General features: G+C 44.7%; 1 protein-coding gene across 1 annotated transcript in view; it reads left to right on the top strand.

The window, feature by feature from the left end:
- LOC138983728 (propionyl-CoA carboxylase beta chain, mitochondrial-like) overlaps positions 1–21,922 on the top strand; it is a 79,816-nt gene that overhangs the window by 54,686 nt on the left and 3,208 nt on the right. The window contains exons 9-16 of the mRNA XM_070357039.1: positions 5,867–5,933; positions 12,213–12,333; positions 13,038–13,119; positions 13,867–13,990; positions 14,339–14,446; positions 16,522–16,622; positions 18,495–18,593; positions 21,505–21,604. Coding sequence (XP_070213140.1) covers positions 5,867–5,933; positions 12,213–12,333; positions 13,038–13,119; positions 13,867–13,990; positions 14,339–14,446; positions 16,522–16,622; positions 18,495–18,593; positions 21,505–21,604 — 802 coding nt within the window. The remainder of the gene's footprint in view (positions 1–5,866; positions 5,934–12,212; positions 12,334–13,037; positions 13,120–13,866; positions 13,991–14,338; positions 14,447–16,521; positions 16,623–18,494; positions 18,594–21,504; positions 21,605–21,922) is intronic.

Raw genomic sequence — 21,922 nt, forward strand, 5'->3', positions numbered from 1 at the left:
TGAGGGCGTGACAGTGCCGCCTCAACTTTCACGAAAAGCCGGATATGACGTCATCAAAGACATTTATCCAAAAAATGAAAAAAACGTTCGGGGATTTCATACCCAGGAACTCTCATGTCAAATTTCATAAAGATCGGTTCAGTAGTTTAGTCTGAATCGCTCTACACACACACACACGCACAGACACACATACACCACGACCCTCGTTTCGATTCCCCCTCGATGTTAAAATATTTAGTTAAAACTTGACTAAATATAAAAACAAGTCGCGTAAGGCGAAAATACAATATTTAGTCAAGTAGCTGTCGAACTCACAGAATGAAACTGAACGCAATGCCATTTTTCAGCAAGACCGTATACTCGTAGCATCGTCAGTCCACCGCTCATGGCAAAGGCAGTGAAATTGACAAGAAGAGCGGGCTAGTAGTTGCGCTAAGAAGGATAGCACGCTTTTCTGTACCTCTCTTTGTTTTAACTTTCTGAGCGTGTTTTTAATCCAAACATATCATATCTATATGTTTTTGGAATCAGGAACCGACAAGGAATAAGATGAAAGTGTTTTTAAATTGATTTGGACAATTTAATTTTGATAATAATTTTTATATATTTAATTTTCAGAGCTTGTTTTTAATCCGAATATAACATATTTATATGTTTTTGGAATCAGCAAATGATGGAGAATAAGATAAACGTAAATTTGGATCGTTTTATAAATTTTTATTTTTTTTTACAATTTTCCGATTTTTAATGACCAAAGTCATTGATTAATTTTTAAGCCACCAAGCTGAAATGCAATACCGAACCCCGGGCTTCGTCGAAGATTACTTGACCAAAATTTGAACCAATTTGGTTGAAAAATGAGGGCGTGACAGTGCCGCCTCAACTTTCACGAAAAGCCGGATATGACGTCATCAAAGACATTTATCAAAAAAATGAAAAAAACGTTCGGGGATTTCATACCCAGGAACTCTCATGTCAAATTTCATAAAGATCGGTCCAGTAGTTTAGTCTGAATCGCTCTACACACACACACACACAGACACACACACAGACACACGCACATACACCACGACCCTCGTTTCGATTCCCCCTCGATGTTAAAATATTTAGTCAAAACTTGACTAAATATAACAAAGGATTACTTCTCTCCCCTTTCATTCATTTCCGTTCCTAGAGTTCCTTCCCCTTTTTGCGTGTTTCCCCTCCATTTTCTTTCAAACCCTGTTCGTTCCGTGTTGCGTCTGCTTTTTATATTTAGTCAAGTTTTGACTAAATATTTTAACATCGAGGGGGAATCGAAACGAGGGTCGTGGTGTATGTGCGTGTGTGCGTGTGTGCGTGCGTGCGTGTGTGCGTGTGTGTGTGTGTGTGTGTAGAGCGATTCAGACTAAACTACTGGACCGATCGTTATGAAATTTGACATGAGAGTTCCTGGGTATGAAATCCCCGAACGTTTTTTTCATTTTTTTGATAAATGTCTTTGATGACGTCATATCCGGCTTTTCGTGAAAGTTGAGGCGGCACTGTCACGCCCTCATTTTTCAACCAAATTGGTTGAAATTTTGGTCAAGTAATCTTCGACGAAGCCCGGACTTCGGTATTGCATTTCAGCTTGGTGGCTTAAAAATTAATTAATGACTTTGGTCATTAAAAATATGAAAATTGTAAAAAAAAATAAAAATTTATAAAACGATCCAAATTTACGTTTATCTTATTCTCCATCATTTGCTGATTCCAAAAACATATAAATATGTTATATTCGGATTAAAAACAAGCTCTGAAAATTAAATATATAAAAATTATTATCAAAATTTTTTTTTTCGAAATCAATTTAAAAACACTTTCATTTTATTCCTTGTCGGTTCCTGATTCCAAAAATATATAGATATGATATGTTTGGATTAAAAACACGCTCAGAAAGTTAAAACGAAGAGAGGTACAGAAAAGCGTGCTATCCTTCTCAGCGCAACGAATACCCCGCTCTTCTTGTCAATTCCACGGGCACTGCCTTTGCCACGGGCGGTGGAGTGACGATGCTACGAGTATACGGTCTTGCTGCGTTGCGTTGCGTTCAGTTTCATTCTGTGAGTTCGACAGCTACTTGACTAAATATTGTATTTTCGCCTTACGCGACTTGTTATATTTAGTCAAGTTTTGACTAAATATTTTAACATCGAGGGGGAATCGAAACGAGGGTCGTGGTGTATGTGCGTGTGTGCGTGTGTGTGTGTGTGTGTGTGTGTGTGTGTGTGTGTAGAGCGATTCAGACTAAACTACTGGACCGATCTTTATGAAATTTGACATGAGAGTTCCTGGGTATGAAATCCCCGAACGTTTTTTTCATTTTTTTGATAAATGTCTTTGATGACGTCATATCCGGCTTTTCGTGAAAGTTGAGGCGGCACTGTCACGCCCTCATTTTTCAACCAAATTGGTTGAAATTTTGGTCAAGTAATCTTCGACAAAGCCTGGACTTCGGTATTGCATTTCAGCTTGGTGACTTAAAAATTAATTAATGACTTTGGTCATTAAAAATCTGAAAATTGTAAAAAAAAATAAAAATTTATAAAACGATCCAAATTTACGTTTATCTTATTCTCCATCATTTGCTGATTCCAAAAACATATAAATATGTTATATTCGGATTACAAACAAGCTCTGAAAATTAAATATATAAAAATTATTATCAAAATTAAATTGTCCAAATCAATTTAAAAACACTTTCATCTTATTCCTTGTCGGTTCCTGATTCCAAAAACATATAGATATGATATGTTAGGATTAAAAACACGCTCAGAAAGTTAAAACAAAGAGAGGGACAGAAAAGCGTGCTATCCTTCTTAGCGCAACTACTACCCCGCTCTTCTTGTCAATTTCACTGCCTTTGCCATGAGCGGTGGACTGACGATGCTACGAGTATACGGTCTTGCTGAAAAATGGCATTGCGTTCAGTTTCATTCTGTGAGTTCGACAGCTACTTGACTAAATGTTGTATTTTCGCCTTACGCGACTTGTTGTTGTCTTTTGTGTTCTTTTCCTGATGATGCTTCCAGAAGCGAAAATTCGTAATCGTCTTGTGTCGTCTTTGTATCGGTGAGTACAGTAATCCTTTGTTTTTTTAGCTTTTTTTATTAAGTAATTTCTTATTGATTTTATTTTGTTTGTATGTGTCCAATTGGAGGGCTGGCCTTATCCCTTGCACCGGCACGGTGGCCTAGTGGTAAGGCGTCCGCCCCGTGATCGGGAGGTCGTGGGTTCGAACCCCGGCCGGGTCATACCTAAGACTTTAAAATTGGCAATCTAGTGGCTGCTCCGCCTGGCGTCTGGCATTATGGGGTTAGTGCTAGGACTGGTTGGTCCGGTGTCAGAATAATTTGACTGGGTGAGACATGAAGCCTGTGCTGCGACTTCTGTCTTGTGTGTGGCGCACGTTATATGTCAAAGCAGCACCGCCCTGATATGGCCCTTCGTGGTCGGCTGGGCGTTAAGCAAACAAACAAACAAACTTATCCCTTGCAAAACAAAAAGTCAGCAGAGATCTGAGATGGTGAACCGGATCGTTTACACGGAAGGATTGTGCCTTTAACGTTCCAAGTTGAAGATACTGAAGTACAATTAAGAATGAAGGGTGGTGTGGTAGATATCATAGCAGCTTTTAGAGATTTCAACTGGCATTTGGTTTGGGTTTTTAAAGTGTTTTTTTTGAAAACTTCTTTTTACTTTTTTATTTTTTATTTCATTTTACAAACTCTAGTGAGCAAAACTGTCATAAATGAAGTCAGTCGTATTCATTCTTCTCCAGTGCCAGTAGACCAGGAGATGGACCAGAACCAGTGTTATCTCCAAGAGGGTGGGGTGTAGGGGGGTGGTGGAGGTGGAGAGGGTGGGGGTAGTGAGAGGATAACTTTGAGAAATTCAAGTTGTTGTTGATGTTGGTGTTGTTTTATCTCCTTCAGCACTGGCTAGGATATTCAAACTATAAGTTGCTTGGGATGGGAATGGGGGTGCGTGGATGAGGGAGAGGGGGAAGGGACTGGGGTGGGGGGGGGGGGGAAAGACACACACACACGCACTCCTGCACTCTTTCTCTCTCTCTCTCTCTCTCTCTCTCTCTCTCTCACACACACACACACACACACACACACACACACACACACACACACACACACACACACACACACACACACACACTCACTCTTGAATTGGAGAAGTAAAAATTAATGCATCGGATCATTGCTGTAACGATCACAAGAGTCTCTCAAAAGCCATTTTGTCTGTCTCAAGGAAGGGAGATAATAGTGCTGTTTTATGACCCATTATCTGCCCCTAGTTGCACCTCTCTCATTAGATTCATGGCATGTGTCACAATCGGAGAGATAGTTAGGATCTTGTTTGTAGGTGTTTCAGCTCATTAGCTCTAAATTTTCTTCTGGAGCATGAGAAGTGAATGCTGGGAGGTTGATGTAGGAATACTGCTTGTTAGAAGCTGTTTTATTTCTTTTCTTTTTTTCATTTCATACTTTATTATCCAATTGCTGGGAAATTCAGGTCACTTCCTCTCAGTGGGAAGCTAGCAGCACCAAGAGACACTCACAGCTACTGAGGTGTATGGGTGTTTAGGTGGGGTTATCAGCCCCAACACATCTGGCAGGATGACCCGGGTGGGACATGGATATCATCTTTGAGTTGACCTGTGTCTGTCCTGGCCTGTGTCTGTCCTGGCCTGGGTTGGAACCTGAGGATCACAAGTCCAGTACTCTACCAATTGAGCTACCAGGCCGCCCCCCCCCCCCCCCCCCCATTTTTACATTTAGTCAAGTTTTGACTAAATGTTTTAACATAGAGGGGGGAATCGAGACGAGGGTCGTGGTGTGTGTGTGTGTGTGTGTGTCTGTGTGTGTGTGTAGAGCGATTCAGACTAAACTACTGGGCCGATCTTTATGAAATTTGACATGAGAGTTCCTGGGTATGATATCCTCGGACGTTTTTTTCTTTTTTTCGATAAATACCTTTGATGACGTCATATCCGGCTTTTTGTAAAAGTTGAGGCGGCACTGTCACACCCTCATTTTTCAATTAAATTGATTGAAATTTTGGCAAAGCAATCTTCGACGAAGGCCGGGGTTTGGTATTGCATTTCAGCTTGGTGGCTTAAAAACTAATGAGTGAGTTTGGTCATTAAAAATCGGAAACTTGTAATTAAAATTATTTTTTTATTAAACGATCCAAAAACAATTTCATCTTATTCTTCGTCATTTTCTGATTCCAAAAACATATACATATGTTATATTTGGATTAAAAACAAGCTCTGAAAATTAAAAATATAAAAATTATGATCAAAATTAAATTTTCGAAATCGTTTTAAAAACTATTTCATCTTATTCCTTGTCGGTTCCTGATTCCAAAAACATATAGATATGATATGTTTGGATTAAAAACACGCTCAGAAAGTTAAAACGAAGAGAGGTACAGTCGGTAAAGCACAGCGCAATCGCTACCGCGCCAAACAGGCTCGTCACTTTCGCTGCCTTTTGCACTAGCGGCGGACTACGTTCAGTTTCATTCTGTGAGTTCCACAGCTTGGCTAAATGTAGTAATTTCGCCTTACGTGACTTGTTTTTAATAATATACACATTTTGTGATAATGTGATGCTGTTATTGATCGCGTTCGGACTCGTGTTGTAATCTTTGAGCGCTCTATTGTGTTTTCTTTCCTTTTTATTTCTTTTCCTTTCTGCCTTCTTGGAAGCACAACATGAACAAGATTTTGTTTGCTGTGCAGGCTACCAGTGGGAGCATATATTTACATGGAAATGGGAGAGTTCTAATTCTGATCATTTATTGTGTGTGTTTTCGTATGTTACAGTCAGTGACCAACGAAGATGTTACACAAGAGGAGCTGGGTGGAGCAAAGACACATACCACCACTTCAGGTATACAGTGGGAAGACACAGCAAACATTGATGGGAAGTGGTGATATAGGTTGCTCTGTACGTTCTCTAAAGTTGATGGGTCTTCTGTTTTAAGCAGGGGAGGAGAGGGATGGTGTAACACTACAGTGGAAACTTCGTTTAAGAGCCCCCAATTTAAAATTCCCCCTTTTCAAGACCCTGTTTTCTCAGACTTTTTGTTTTCAAGCTCTGTAAAAGTACCTCCATTTTCAAGACGCCATCGAGTTAAAGACCTAATTTTCTCAGATTTATGGTTGTCTTAAAAGGGCAGTACCACTGTTCTGCATCAATGTCCATGCAAATGTATGGTAGCAATTAAATTACATATCTTACCCAACTCACATATAGCAATTAACCCATAGTTCAGTGCTGATATCGCTGTACGCGTCCCCTTAGCAACAAGGAAGACGCCTCTAAAAAAGAGTGACCGAGACCCGTAAGGGTATCCAAGCCAGCCCGTAAGGGAGGCTGCCTTCCATATGCGCGCGCATATGCCGCCATCTTGTCATTCTACTCTCAGCGCTCAGTGGAGCTGGTCGTGTTTGGTACGCTCCGGCTGTGTTTTCAGCCTACTTGCTTGGTCTTCCAGACCTGGTTTGTGTTCCCCTTGGTGTCTTCTTGTCTCCGGACTTCGCATTTGCTGTTGAGGTGAGATCTTTCCATTTTTTACCTGAATTTTGGCGGCATTGTTGGCTTGTTTTCGGACTTACAAAATTTTTTCCAAATTTGTTTGTGAGTTGTTTTCATCATGGCCGACAATGCGGACGGGAAGAGGTCAACATCTAAACATGTAGCTGCTTCGCCCTCTCCTGTTAAGAAAAGTTCTAGAAGTTCTAGAAGTTCTAAAACGCACGGCGATACGCCCGTGTCTCTTTCGGGTTCAGAATCCAAAAAATGTAGTGATGTTGTTGTTGGCGTGCCCGGAGTTTCCGGTTCGTCTGCTAAACCTACGGAGAAGCCCTTGCTCGGGGTTAAGCATGTTGTAGGGGATGTCTCGCCTGTAGGTTCTGGGCTTGCATCTGCGGATTTTGCTTCTTTGCTTTTGACATTAAGCTCTCAGGTTTCGGCCTTAGCGGCTGAAGTTTCGTCAACTAAGGCGGAGATACGTGCGCTGCCGGCAGGTGTCGGGGGTACGTCGTCGCTGGCCAGTGTGCGTTTGCCTCCCTCTGCTACTGTTACGAGGGCGGACGTGCATGCGTCTCAGGATGGGATCTCTCAGGCTCCCGTGGGGTCTCCGGCCGGTGTCCGTTCTTCTTCACAAGGTATGTGCACTCCACGTGAGCGTTGTCTTGAGGGAGTAGCCTCGGGTCTCATCCCAGGTGAAAGTTCTGAAACATCGGCTGATATCCACCGCTTAGTCGGGGTGTCAGTGGGTGCTAAGGGCCCTGACAAGCGAACAGATGTTCCTATTCTTCCCGCCTCGTCAGTAGACTGTGGTCAGGTTGAAGGGCATCTGCTTCCGCCCAGGGGGCAGGAAGTTGGTGGTAGTATGGCTGGCTCTGGACTTGACTCTGTTAGTCAGTACGGGGACCAGCCTCCGGAGTGCACGGAAGGGCACGAAGGCTACCTGGATGACGGTGCCGCCTCTCAGGCTGAAGGTGCTGGATTCTTTTTGCCACGGCAGCTGCCAGATGCGGTGGCTCTGGCGGCTGGAGTGGCTTCGAAATATCTCGAGGAGGAGGTGGCGGTGAACAAATCTCAGTTTGTCCATCCTCCTTCTGCCTTAGGGGATTTCAGGAGTGCTAAGGAACCGAAAAGTTCGTTCCGATTCCGGGAGTCCCCCTCTGTGGCGGTCGAGATGTCGAAGGTTTTTGCGAAAGGTCGAGCTATGTCCGATGCCTTTCCGCTGCTGTCACAGCATGGGGAGGCGCCGGAGGTGGTGGGCCCCTGGTTGGCTAAAGCGGGTCAGCACGTTCCTTGTTCTGCGCTCTCAAAGAGCTCTAAACTGTTGGTTCGTCCCGTCGCTCTACTTGACTCTTTCGCTTTGCCGAGATCAGTTCTACCGGTGACTCCGGAACTGCTTTCTCTGCGGGAGGACGGGTATGCCAGGGATAGAACAGTCCCTTACACGGAGTCTGCTCTTCAGGCTTTGGAGGAGACGGGTAGATCTCTGCTCGAGTTGGGTTCCGTCTCTAGTTCTCTCCAACGCTCTTTGTCTAGGTCTATCGCTTCATCGTTAGACCCGTTTGAGTTCCGTTACGACGCCTCCCAGGAGGATGTGACAACTCTGTTGGCGACGCTGGCCAAGGTCTCTCAGGAACAATTGAGCTTGTCAGCCAGGCTTTACGGGCATGCTGTGCATTCCCGCAGAACTGCCTTTTTGGCGGGTTCTAAGATCCGAGACAGGGGTACCATTGACAGACTTAAGGTATCTCCTTTTACGGAAGGGTCGCTGCTGGGTACTTCCTCTTTGGACGCTTTGCAGAAGGAAACCCAGGACGCTAGGGATCTGGCTATTGCAAGGATTGCTCACCACGGCTTTCAGAAGGTTCAGAGCAAGCCTACCTCCCAGAGTAAGGCTCAGCCTTCTTCGTCTGGGGGGGGCAAGATGCAAATCAGTCCACCTCTTTTCGGGGTAGGGGGCGAGGCGCGCCTTACCAGAAGAGAGGCTCCTTTGGGGGTTCTCGGGGGTCGGGGCACAAGCCTCACCCCCAATGAGGGTCTCCCGAGCCACTATTCCCAGTAACCCCCGCCGTGGTGGCGGCGGGTGGCCCCTCCAGGGCCTTGGCCGCCTGGACACGCCTGGTGTCCAGCCGGTGGATTTTGGGAATAGTGCGTTCGGGATTCCGTCTCCTCTGGGCAGAGGGGAAGGCACCTCTGTCCAGGATACCTCCGCCTTTCAGATATCCCGTGGACCCGGAAGCCAAGTCAGCCGTTCATGCGGAGGTGGCTTCCCTACTTCTGAAGGGTGCGATAGAGGAAGTTCGAGATCGAGAGTCCCTCGGCTTTTACGGCAGGCTGTTCGTGGTGCCCAAAGCCTCAGGGGCTTGGAGGCCTGTTTTGGACCTGTCCACCCTGAACAAATACCTACGGGTAGTCAAGTTTGTCATGGAGACTCCACTCTCTGTAAGGGAAGCTCTGCGTCCGGGAGATTGGGCCACGTCGGTGGATCTCACCGACGCGTATTTCCATGTGCTCATGCATGTTCAAGACAGGAAATGGCTGCGCTTTCTGTGGGGCGAGAAAGTGTTTCAATTTCGGGCACTCCCCTTCGGGCTTTCCCTGGCCCCCTGGATCTTCACGCTGGTCGTTCGCCAGCTTTGCTCCCTTGTCAGACAAGAGGGGGTACGCCTACGGGCGTATTTAGACGATTGGTTGAATCTGCATCAGGACCAGTACATGTGCAGAACTCAGACTGCGAGGGTTCTCGACCTGGCGGCTCAGCTGGGCTTTACAGTCAATCTAGGGAAGTCAGAGTTAGAACCATCCCAGCGCTTCACTTACCTGGGCATGGATTTCGATACGGTGGAGTGGTTAGTCCGTCCCTCTCAAAAGAGGGTGGACAAGCTTCAGAACTTGGTTCGCTTGTTGATAGGAAAGAGTGTGTCCACGGCCCGGGAGTTGTCCTCCCTACTGGGGCAGATGGAATCGATGGCTCCCCTTGTGCCTCTAGGCAGGGTCCACAAGAGGCCGTTTCAGGCGGCTTTGAGGAGGCAGTGGGACCAAGCCTCTCAGGGCTGGAATGTTCGCATAGGACTGGGGAGTTGGTTCAGCAACACTACAAGTGTTTGGCTGCTCCCCTGGGTCTCTCAGGGTGTTCCGATCGTTCCTCCGGCGCCGGAGAACATTCTTGTTACAGATGCATCCATGACAGGCTGGGGTGCTCATCTGGCCGATCAGACAGCCTCCGGTCTGTGGGATCTCTCCCTAGCTCCTCAGCACATAAACGTGCTGGAGCTGGAGGCTGTGTCTCTGGGTCTACAGGCTTTCCTGCCGCTTCTGGGGGGCAGTCATGTTCAAGTCCACACGGACAATACGACTGTGGCCGCTTACATAAATCGGCAGGGGGGCACACGCTCGCAGAAGCTGTCGGAGAGCGCTTGCCGTCTGTTGGTTTGGTGCAGCTCGCACAACATACTTCTCTCAGCGAAGTACCTGAAGGGCACGCTCAATGTTTTGGCGGATGCCCTCAGTCGGGGGGACAAGGTTCTGCATTCAGAATGGACCCTCTCCCACCAGGCGTTGGACCGTCTTTGGGTTCAAGTAGACAAGCCTTGCATAGATCTGTTTGCAACGAGATTCTCCACCAGGCTTCCCCTTTTCGTCTCACCGTTCCCGGACCCTCTGGCGTGGGCGGTGAACGCGTTGGATCTGGATTGGTCAAATCTGCAGGCTTACGCTTTTCCTCCGTTTTGCCTGCTTGGGAAGGTGGTAAGGAAAGTGGATCTGGAAAAACCAGCGCTGGTGCTGGTTGCTCCTCTTTGGCCCAGCCAGCACTGGTATCCGGACCTTCTGCGGCTGGCAGTGCGCCCACCCATTCCTCTAGGCGTTCGAAGGGGCGACCTGTTACAGCCCAGGTCAGGGGTCCCGCACGAGAATCCGCAAGCGTTGCAGCTTCACGGCTGGATTCTGTCAGAATCGCTCTGCGTCGTGCCGGGGCCTCGGCCACAACTCTGAAACTGGTACAGAAAGCACACAGAGACTCAACTAGCTCCGTGTACTCTTCTCATTGGGCTGCATGGGCCAAGTGGTGCTCTGAGAATAAGGTTCAACATCTTTCCCCAAGGTCCATGGAGGTAGCCAACCACCTCTCTTGGTTGGCTAGTAGGGGGGTCTCTCCTTCGTCACTGCGAGTTAGAAGGTCTGCGATTTCTTCCACTCTTAGACAGCTCGGTCGCAAGATCAATCTTGACGGTGTCATTTCAAGCGTGCTTAAGGGAGCTGCCCTTGACGCAGCGCTCTCAAGATCACAGCTCCCTGCTTGGGATCTGTTTGTGGTTCTCCGTTTCCTTGCATCGGAGGACTTTGAGCCTCTCCGGTTGGCTAGTTTACCTAATTTGACGAGAAAAACTCTGTTTTTGGTCTTGCTTGCCACGGCTAGGAGGGGTAGCGAGGTGCACGCACTTTCTGGTCTCGCTAAAGATATTTCCCTGGAGAGGGATGGCTCCTACTCTTTGAGATTTACGTCTAATTTTCTCGCTAAAAATCAAAAGCCCGGTCAGGCTTCGCCTTGCATTCGTATTCCACCCTTGAGCGATATACTCGCTCCTGGAGACCCTGATCTGTCAAATTGTCCTGTCAGGGCGTTAAGCAGCTACCTGTCTAGGTCTTCGCCGATTCGCTCGGAAACTCAGAAATTATTGTTTATATCCCTCAACACTGTGCGGGCGAAGGATATCTCGAAGGTCACCTTGACTAAATGGGTTTCACTGACCATTAAGCAAGCGTATGGATGGTGGCAACGCCAGTCTGGCGAGGTCAGGGCGGTGCTTCCTCTTACGTCAGCCAGGACGCACGAAGCGAGGGCTTGGGCGTCTTCTGTGGCCGTGCTTCGCTCAGGGCGCCTATCAGAGGTCCTGGCGGCGGCTTATTGGAAATCTGAGGACGTGTTCATCAATTTTTATTTGAGAGACATTGCGGCAAGGCGGCAAGATGGCAGTGCGGCTTTGCCTGCTCTCGTGGCTGCAGGGCAGGTCCTGCGGTCTTAAGTTGGTAAGTACCCTCCTCCTATAGTAGCAATCTGCTATATGTGAGTTGGGTAAGATATGTAATTTAATTAAAAATTTTAATAATAAATTTTCATTTGATTAATATACTTACCCAACTCACATCGTTTATTCCCTCCCGCCTCCCCGCTGTGGGGGGTATGGGGGTCTAAAAAAGTAGTGAGTTGGGCTTCGTGTAGAATGACAAGATGGCGGCATATGCGCGCGCATATGGAAGGCAGCCTCCCTTACGGGCTGGCTTGGATACCCTTACGGGTCTCGGTCACTCTTTTTTAGAGGCGTCTTCCTTGTTGCTAAGGGGACGCGTACAGCGATATCAGCACTGAACTATGGGTTAATTGCTATATGTGAGTTGGGTAAGTATATTAATCAAATGAAAATTTATTATTAAAATTTTTAATTTTCCTCTGTGAAGTTGCACAGGAAGGCCCTCAGTAATAAAACCACTGACCACATTACCTACCCTGACTCTCTTCTCATTTTCCAGTGAACATTTATACAAGCTTCCCATAAGTCACTGCCACATACACACTAAAGCCTTCTAATGCCTTCATTGACAAGTGGTGTTTTGTTGTGTGTTGCTATTATTCGCTAGGTGTTGCCCACAAGGCCTTTGAGGATGATATTGACGCCCTGCTACAGTTGCGAGACTTCTTCAATTTTCTGCCACTGAGCAACGAAGATGCCTCTCCCGTCCGCAGATGTGACGATCCATGGTGAGTATTCGCTGTGATCATAAGTGCTGTGCAGAGAGGATTGGCAAGATAAATTGTATGGGAATGGCGGTGGTGGTATTAGTGGTGGTGGTGGTGTTGTTGTTGTTGTTGTTGACAACGACAACGCTGCCACCGCCATTGCACACAATGATGGCAGCAAAGGAGTTATTATATGAAGTCTTATATCGCGCGCGTATCTCCAGACTCGGACTCAAGGCGCAGGGATCTATTTATGCCGTGTGGGATGGAAATTTTTACACAATACATCACGCATTCACATCGACCAGCAGATCGCAGCCATTTCGGCGCATATCCTACTTTTCACGGCCTATTATTCCAAGTCACACGGGTATTTTGGTGGAAATTTTGTTTATCTATGCCTATACAATTTTGCCAGGAAAGACCCTTTTGTCAATCGTAGTGTACACGAAGGGACCTTGGTTTTTCGTCTCAGCCGAAAGACTAGGAGTGTCTCAAAAGGGGAGTTCCACTGTGACGAGTGAATGCATATACAGTGCAACCTGCTTTTAAGACTGTGGACATGTATATCATCTGTGAAACAAAGGTAAGTTAGTGCTCTGAATGCATGCAGCATGTGCAATTAGAGACTCATGTGACTGGGAGCTATGCGGAACCATGCAGTCTCCTGGCAGCTGAGAGAATAACAAGCATTGAAATGCAACGCTTATTTTTATTTTCTGCAGGGACCGAGAGGTACCAGGCCTGGACACTGTGGTTCCCCTGGAGACAACAGCAGCCTATGACATAAAAGATGTTGTTCTTGGGGTAGGTCACACAATGTGTAGATGTGGTTTCCCTGGAAACAACAGCAGCCTATGACATGAAAGATGTTGTTCTTGGGGTACCGTAGGTCACACAATGTGTAGATGTGGTTCCCCTGGAAACAACAGCAGCCTATGACATGAAAGATGTTGTTCTTGGAGTAGGTCACATAATGTATTGACAGGGTTTGCTGATTACTTAGTTATTTTTGTCTTTTGGGGGGTTGTTGGTTATGGGTTGTGGAAGGGTTGCACCCCTTGAAGTTGAGGCAAACCCTGACCACTGGCTGATAATGGTTGCCTCTGTTTAGATTTGTTTGTAGAAGAGTGAACATGTTGAACAAGATGAGATGTACTGTTTGCTTTAATTCAGGCACTTTAAAAATAATCATTGCAAAAGTATAACATGAGGAAACCTTGGATAACCTGCCTGCTTATAGTAGGGTAGAAAACAGCAGAGAATTTATTATTTTATTATTATTATTAAATTTGTGTGAGGAACAGTGGGATAGCAGTGAAGAAGGGAAGAAAAGGCAGGTTGTGGTTAGGGAAAGAGAGTGGTTTTATTGGGGGGGGGGGGGGGGGGGGCAGAGAGGGGAGGGCAAGAAGAGGAGGGGTGATTAAAAGGTACATTGTACGTGTACTGTTTTCAGCTCATGCATTTTTTTCAGAGTGGCAAATATTAGAGCCTAGCTCTGTTCTGCAAATGTACCAGACACACCCAGTGCTATCTATGCATTGTCTGTTGCAGATAGTGGACAACAATGAGTTCTTTGAGATCATGCCAGATTATGCCCGCAACATCGTGGTCGGCTTTGCCCGCATGGATGGTCGCACAGTGGGTGTTGTTGGCAACCAGCCCAAAGTTGCAGCAGGTAACGTTAGATTCGGGAACAGTTGCGTAGTCTGGAATTATTTGCAACGAGGCCATTCTGGATACTGCTAAAAAAAATAGTGTGTATGATATGTTAGGCTAAAAGAAAACAAAATCCTATGTTTACTGTAAAATGCCTGGTATGTTAGCTAAATTGTCAATTTGTATGTTTTTATTCCTTGACTGCATAGGTTATGATCGTGATATTTTAGATACAGATTTTTTTAAAGTTAGAGAATCTGACAAGTGCTGGCATTACAAGAAATGCAATATATTTGATAATAATTATTGGTCTAATGTAATTGGCTTTCAATGTGTTAAAGATGAACTCATTGTGTGTTGAATGCAGGTTGTTTGGACATCAATTCTTCAGTGAAAGGAGCTCGCTTCGTTCGATTCTGTGATGCCTTCAATATTCCAATTATCACCTTTGTTGATGTACCTGGGTTTCTGCCGGGTCAGTTTCTCAAGTGTGTGTGTGTGTGTGTGTGTGTGTGTGTGTGTGTGTGTGTTGTGTGTGTGTCTGTGTGTGTGTGTTTACTTTTCAAATATTAAGATATTTAATTAGTACCTCACTTATTTTCAAACTTGCTTCTTACAAGTGTGTATGTGATAAATAAAATGTGGAATACTTTGTGGTGACATTCTATGTTTCCATATAGCAAACTCTTCTTTTTACATTTAGTCAAGTTTTGACTAAATGTTTTAACGTAGAGGGGGGAATCGAGACGAGGGTTGTGGTGTATGTGTGTCTGTCTGTCTGTCTGTGTGTGTGTGTAGAGCGATTCAGACCAAACTACTGGACCGATCTTTATGAAATTTGACATGAGAGTTCCTGGGAATTATATCCCCGGACGTTTTTTTCTTTTTTTCGATAAATACCTTTGATGACGTCATATCCGGCTTTTTGTAAAAGTTGAGGCGGCACTGTCACACCCTCATTTTTCAATCAAATTGATTGACATTTTGGCCAAGCAATCTTCGACGAAGGCCGGACTTCGGTATTGCATTTCAGCTTTGTGGCTTAAAAATTAATTAATGACTTTGGTCATTAAAAATCTGAAAATTGTAAAAATAAAAAATTAATTTATAAAACGATTCAAATTTACGTTCATCTTATTCTTCATCATTCCCTGATTCCAAAAACATATAAATATGTTATATTTGGATTAAAAACAAGCTCTGACAATTAAAAATATAAAAATTATGATCAAAATTTTTTTAATCAATTTAAAAACACTTTCATCTTATTCCTTGTCGGTTCCTGATTCCAAAAACATATAGATATGATATGTTTGGATAAAAAACACGCTCACAAAGTTAAAACGAAAAGAGGTACAGTAAAGCGTGCTATGAAGCACACCGCAACCGCTACCACGCCAAACAGGCTCGTCACTTGCACTAGCGGCGGACTACGTTCAGTTGCATTTTGTGAGTTCCACAGCTTGACTAAATATAGTTATTTCGCCTTACGCGACTTGTTTACATTTTACATAGAGGGGGGAATCGAGACGAGGGTCGTGGTGTATGTGTGTCTGTCTGTCTGTCTGTGTGTGTGTGTAGAGCGATTCAGACTAAACTACTGGACCGATCTTTATGAAATTTGACATGAGAGTTCCTGGGTATGATATCCTCAGACGTTTTTTTCATTTTTTTGATAAATGTCTTTGATGACGTCATATCCGGCTTTTCGTGAAAGTTGAGGCGGCACTGTCACGCTCTCATTTTTCAACCAAATTGGTTGAAATTTTGGTCAAGTAATCTCCGACGAAGCCCGGACTTCGGTATTGCATTTCAGCTTGGTGGCTTAAAAATTAATTAATGACTTTGGTCATTAAAAATCTGAAAATTGTAAAAATAAAATTTTTTATAAAACGATCCAAATTTACATTCATCTTATTCTCCATCATTTTCTGATTCCAAAAACATATAAATATGTTATATTTGGATTAAAAACAAGCTCTGAAAATTAAAAATATAAAAATTATGATCAAAATTAAATTTTTGAAATCAATTTAAAAACACTTTCATCTTATTCCTTGTCGGTTCCTGATTCCAAAAACATATAGATATGATATGTTTGGATTGAAAACACGCTCAGAAAGTTAAAACGAAGAGAGGTACAGAAAAGCGTGCTATCCTTCTCAGCGCAACTACTACCCCGCTCTTCTTGTCAATTTCACTGCCTTTGCCATGAGCGGTGGACTGACGATGCTACGAGTATACGGTCTTGCTGTGTTGCATTGCGTTCAGTTTCATTCTGTGAGTTCGACAGCTACTTGACTAAATGTTGTATTTTCGCCTTACATGACTTGTTCAAATTTACTTTACTTTTCTGTGACAGTCCAGCTTGATTGTGACACAAACACTCGTCGTTTGCTTGCTTGTGCTCTTTATTTGGAAACCGCACAAAGAGATGGTCACCTGTAGAATGCTGTAGAAGGTTGAGTGCTTGTTCCCCTCTTTGAATGTCTGTAGACAAAACCAAAGTAATTTGTGTGCTGAACAATGTTTTCTTATTTTGTTGAACAGGCACTTCTCAAGAGTACGGTGGCATCATTCGCCATGGAGCCAAGCTGCTTTACGCCTTTGCTGAGGCAACTGTGCCCAAAATTACAGTCATCACCAGAAAGGTAGACAATCTGCAAGAGAGAAATTTAATGTTTACGCCATGGCAAAACCATTACGGCATTAGGGGCATGTTCCCGGGTGTTACCCCGACTTTAGATGATATACCCAGTTGTATTCTTGTTTGGGTGTAACCAGCCACCTGCACTTATGGCAGAATGATGGAGGTCTTTTAAGTGCCACTGTGGTGACACGGGGATGGGACATGGATACTACCTCTGAGTCTGCACATAAAGTTGACCCGTGTCCATCCCGGCCTGGATTGGTACCGGCGACCTAGGATCACAAGTCCAGTGCTCTACCCCCTGAGCTACCCAGGCCCCCAGACTATCTGCAACTTGTGATCACTCTTTTTATACAGTCGACCCTGTCTGTAACGATCATGCAAGGGACTTAAGTGCTGTTCACATGGCAGACTTGCAACCAACTTGTGACCAACTTTAGTCGTTTGAAAATCGCTCCTGAGTTGTTGAGGCCGAATTGGCGAAAAGTCTGCCATGTGAACAGCCCCAGCGACTTGCGCCAGACTCGCCAGCCACTCGCGCCAGACTCCAAAACCCAGTTGAGCACTGTCCGACTCAGCCGTGACTCGCCAGCAACTCGCACCAGACTTTTCTTATCGCGCGTACTGATTGGTTAGCTCTAGCAACTGAGTTAAATATAGACGTATACATCTCTGTGGCTCTAGCCTTCCCTTCGCCGGAAAAAAAACGAGGTCAACCGGACAATGCCGAAAGACTAAGTCTGGCGAGACTCACCGCTTAAAACTAGTTTGCGACTTTGTGCTGTTCACATGGGCAGCGATTTTAATTTGACTTGCCGCTGACTAAAATCGCTTGAAAGTTGGTCACAAGTTGGTTGCAAGTCTGCCGTGTGAACAGCACTTTACCTAAAGTAGTCGTTATGGACATAAAAACAACTCTACGGGGTTCCTTTGGGTTTGCAGACTGTCGTTATTGAAAGGTGGTCGCTAGGGCAGATTTGACTGTAATGTTGTTTAAATGGGCCCTACTGGTGACACACGATGTTGTTGTTGCTTTGTCAAGTCTCTTCGTGCATGCATATGCTGACTTTCATTGTTCTTGCACACTGTGCTGTTCTCATATGATCAGAGGGTGTGTTTGAACTTCTTCAAGTGTTTACTCATTAGGTTGACTCAAGTATCAATGTAAAAGTGAATTCTTGTACACATGTAGTCATATACACCATACATTTGGTTACAGAGGTGCAGAAAAGCAAAAAAAATTGTAGTTCTAAACAGAAAGAAAGAAAATAAATGAATGTAAGGTATGCTCTTTCAGCTGCATACACAAATAGACGATGTTCAGATATAACTCTGTTGCGTTTTTAGGGCTTTCAAGTGTTGCTTACCCTTGCCTACAGTGAGATTATGCAAACGGCTGACATGCTAGTGAAAATGAACCCCCCATCTGTGTTTTGTGCACTGTCTGTTCATTTGCATGCTCTTTTATTTAAAAAAAATATGCATAGCAGAGCTGCATTACCGTTCATTCTGATCGGGAGTGGAATGGCTGAAATGTATTCATTGCCGATGTGTGGAGACACGTTGCTGGCTAGTGATTGGTCCACGATGTCATGTTGGTTTGTTTGCTTGAAAATTTCCCAGGAAACTCTGGGAACCCTTCCACCATCCATTAAGATCACACAGAGTTGTTTTCAGAATTTGTTTATTTTATTCTCTATGCACCTTGTGCTATAGCAGTTACTTTGTACATGTATCTCAAAATGAATGGCATGAGGTAAATGCAATACTTTCTCACCTTGTTTGTGCCCACACATATCTTTTTGCCTGAAACCTGCCATGCTCATGGAGTGCTTTTTTTATCCTACAATTTGTTTGTTTGATCTTTTTTCAGGCTTATGGTGGTGCCTATGATGTCATGAGTTCCAAGCATCTGCGAGGTGATGTCAACTATGCCTGGCCAACTGCTGAAGTTGCTGTCATGGGAGCCAAGGTCATATCTCTCATTTTATTGTTCACCTTGAACTGACCTTTGTAGAATCAGTTACACCCCCATTCCACACAACCGTTCTAGGTCCCGTTCCCGTACCGACCAAGGACGGCTGCCACAACAATGGAACGCTGCGCAAACGGCCGTTTTTGGCATCTTTGAGCAGCGTCTGACCATAGTGGCAACCGTCCTTGGTCGGTACGGGAACGGGACCAAGAACGGTTGTGTGGAATGTGGGTATGACAACTCAGTGTGTGAAAGCGCTACCGTTGCGTTACCGTTGTTTTAAGTTCCTTTAACGATCCAAGCATTCCGTTACCGATGGGTTATGGTTCCATTACCGTTCATTCTGATCGGGAGTGGAATGGCTGAAATTTTGAACATGCAGCCCAAACTCAACCGTCCCTACCGTTCAAAGCAGTTCCGTTAACGATCATTTACATTCCATTGCGGTTCCCTCCCGATCCCTCCCGTGCCCGCACCGTTCCTTGGTCGATACGGGAACGGGACCTAGAACGGTTGTGTGGAATGGGGGTGTTACGAAAAGTTAAACTGATGAATGTTAGAACAAAACATTGTAGTCAAATAAACATCTTCATAGTTGTCATGATTGTTACATGAACAAAATCATTAAAATACTGACACACACTCTAAAACTTTGGCTGTTTGGTGTACTGGAGCATCTCTGGAAAGCAAATAATTTTGCTTGGAGCCACACAATAGTTCAGGCATGGGAATTGTCCGCCGAAAGGCAAATTTCCGCCGAATTTTTATTTTGTTCCGCCGTAAAAGCTAAAGTGTCCGCCGAAAAAATAAATGGGGGAGGTAAAAATGGTTCTGAAAACTGAATTTAATGGCAAACTTGGAGCTCAGATGACACCAAATTGCACAATTTGGGTTCTTTGGAGAACATTTTTAGCGTGGGAGTATGCCCCAGACCCCCTAGCAAGGCTAGGCGCTTTGTGCCGTCCACTTTGAGCTTACTTACAAATGTTCAGCCTTTTTTACTTTTTTCAATTCCCATGCCTGATAGTTGCCAAGGTTACCTAGGCTTATGACGTTGGGAGAACTACGCAGCATATTGTCAGCGACACCCGGTGTAGTTGAGACACGAGAAACCAGAACCACATCTGTTGTCAGCATGCCATTACCTCAGAATGTTGGCCTTTACAATTACAGTTACCGAAACTGACTGTTAAATGACCAGTCGCATGCCATTACCTCAGAATGTTGGCCTTTACAGTTGCCGAAACTGACTGTTAAATGACCAGTCGCATGCCATTACCTCAGAATGTTGGCCTTTACAGTTGCCAAAACTGACTGTTAAATGACCAGTCGCATGCACAGTGAGGGGTTAATTCTCCTAAAACTGCTCGTGTCGATAGTAAAAATGTTTACTTAGATACTAAAGACACATTTTAGATGTGTACTGTCGCAGAAAACCGTAAGATACATGCATGCCTGATAACTTGCACAGTAAGTCCGTCTGTTGCAAGATATCTGATGAAAGGTGATATCTGCCCTGACAGAACCAAAGGTACCTTGTATACCTCTGCTCTGCCTTGAATTGGTAAGCTGCCTGTTGGGAAAGGATTCAAGGGAGCTAATTCTTCATTTGGTGTTTGCTCTTTTTTTTAGAGCACTAATACTTGCAATAAATGCACATGTTACCCATTTTGCTTGCTATCAAATTGCAGACTTTCTCTCATTTCTCATTACTTTATTGTCCCATCGCTGGGAAATTCGGGTCGCTTCCTCCCAGTGGAAAGCTAGCAGCAACGGAGTCGTGCTACCCAGGTGTCTGCGTGTTTAGGTGTATTCAGCCGCCTGCGTTTATGGCAGAATGACCAAGGTCTTTTACGTGCCATTGTGATGACACGGGGGTGGGACATGGCTTCCGTCTCTGGGTCTGCACATAAAGTTGACCCGTGTCCGTCCCGGCCCGAATTCGAACCTGCGACCTTTCGATCACAAGTCCAGTGCTCTACCAACTGAGCTACCGGGCCCTAAAATTCTGAACAGCTGTTCGCATTCTTTGGTTTTCTTTGACTGTTACAGTGTCCAGTCAGAAAGATATACTGCTAACATTCTATGAATTTACCTTCTTGGTGTTCAAAAAAAATAATTTATACCTGTTAAAAGGCACACTAAGCCTCCCGTAAACCATCACAGATACTGTCAGGCTTTTACACACAGTACAAACACCCTTTCGTTTAAACACTCATCGCTTGAGAACATCCTAGGTGCCCTACGTAAAGAGCAAGCAATTTTCAAAGAATTAATTTTTGCGTGGCCAGCCGGATTGTTCAGTATCACAATTGGTGCTAGACCTAACTTTTAAAATCTAAATAATATATTGACAGCTTGTTACACAAACATTCTTAAATCATAAAAGAATTCGTTTTTCATCAAGACAAGATCAGTACAATTCGAAGGTTTGAAAGTTTGAAAAAAGAAAAGCCCGGAAACGTGTCACGCAAAACATCTTTCTCATAGCAGACGACAGGCACCAGTTCCTCTGAACGGTCAACCGCCATCGCTCTAGTTCGTGTGACTCGCAGCCGTTTGTTGCGTTTTAGATTCAGAGATACACAATAACGTGCTATTGCAGATGGGTTTACAGCGAGTCGCATTGAAATCACAAACTGACGACTAAATTGTGAAAAAAAGGAAACTGGATCACATGGGTTCACGATGGCTCAGGGGTAAAATAAACAATCCGGCTGGCCACGCAAAAATAAATTCTTTGAAAATTGCTCGCTCTTTACGTAGGGCACCTAGGATGTTCTCAAGCGGTGAGTGTTTAAATGAAAGGGTGTTTGTACTGTGTGTAAAAGCCTGAGAGTGTCTTTGATGGTTTACGGGAGGCTGACTGTGCCTTTAACCATTGTATTATTTGTTACCCCTGTTGCAGGGAGCAGTGTCTATCATCTTCAGAGGGAGTAGCAACCAGGGGGAGCAGGAGGCAGAGTATGTGGAAAAATTTGCCAACCCCTTCCCTGCAGCTGTCAGAGGTATGCTGTGTGGGTGTGTGTGTGTATGTGTGTGTATGTGTGTGCGAGAGAGAGAAAGTGCATGTGTGTGTGAGTGCATTTGAGTGTGTGTGTGTGAGTTCATGTGTGTGTGTGTGTGTGGGGGGGGGGGTGCGTTTGAGTGTGTGTGTTTGTGTGAGTTCATGTGTGTGTGTGTGTGTGTGTGTGGGGGGGGTGCGTTTGAGTGTGTGTGCATGCATGCATGCATGTGTGTACTTGCCACAGTGTGTGTGTGTGAGTGAGTACATGTGTGTGTGTGTGCGCATGCATATTTGTGTGTGTAGATGTGTGTGTGTGTAT

This window comes from Littorina saxatilis, linkage group LG13 (genome assembly GCF_037325665.1).
Source record: "Littorina saxatilis isolate snail1 linkage group LG13, US_GU_Lsax_2.0, whole genome shotgun sequence".
Taxonomy (NCBI): Eukaryota; Metazoa; Mollusca; class Gastropoda; order Littorinimorpha; family Littorinidae; genus Littorina; species Littorina saxatilis.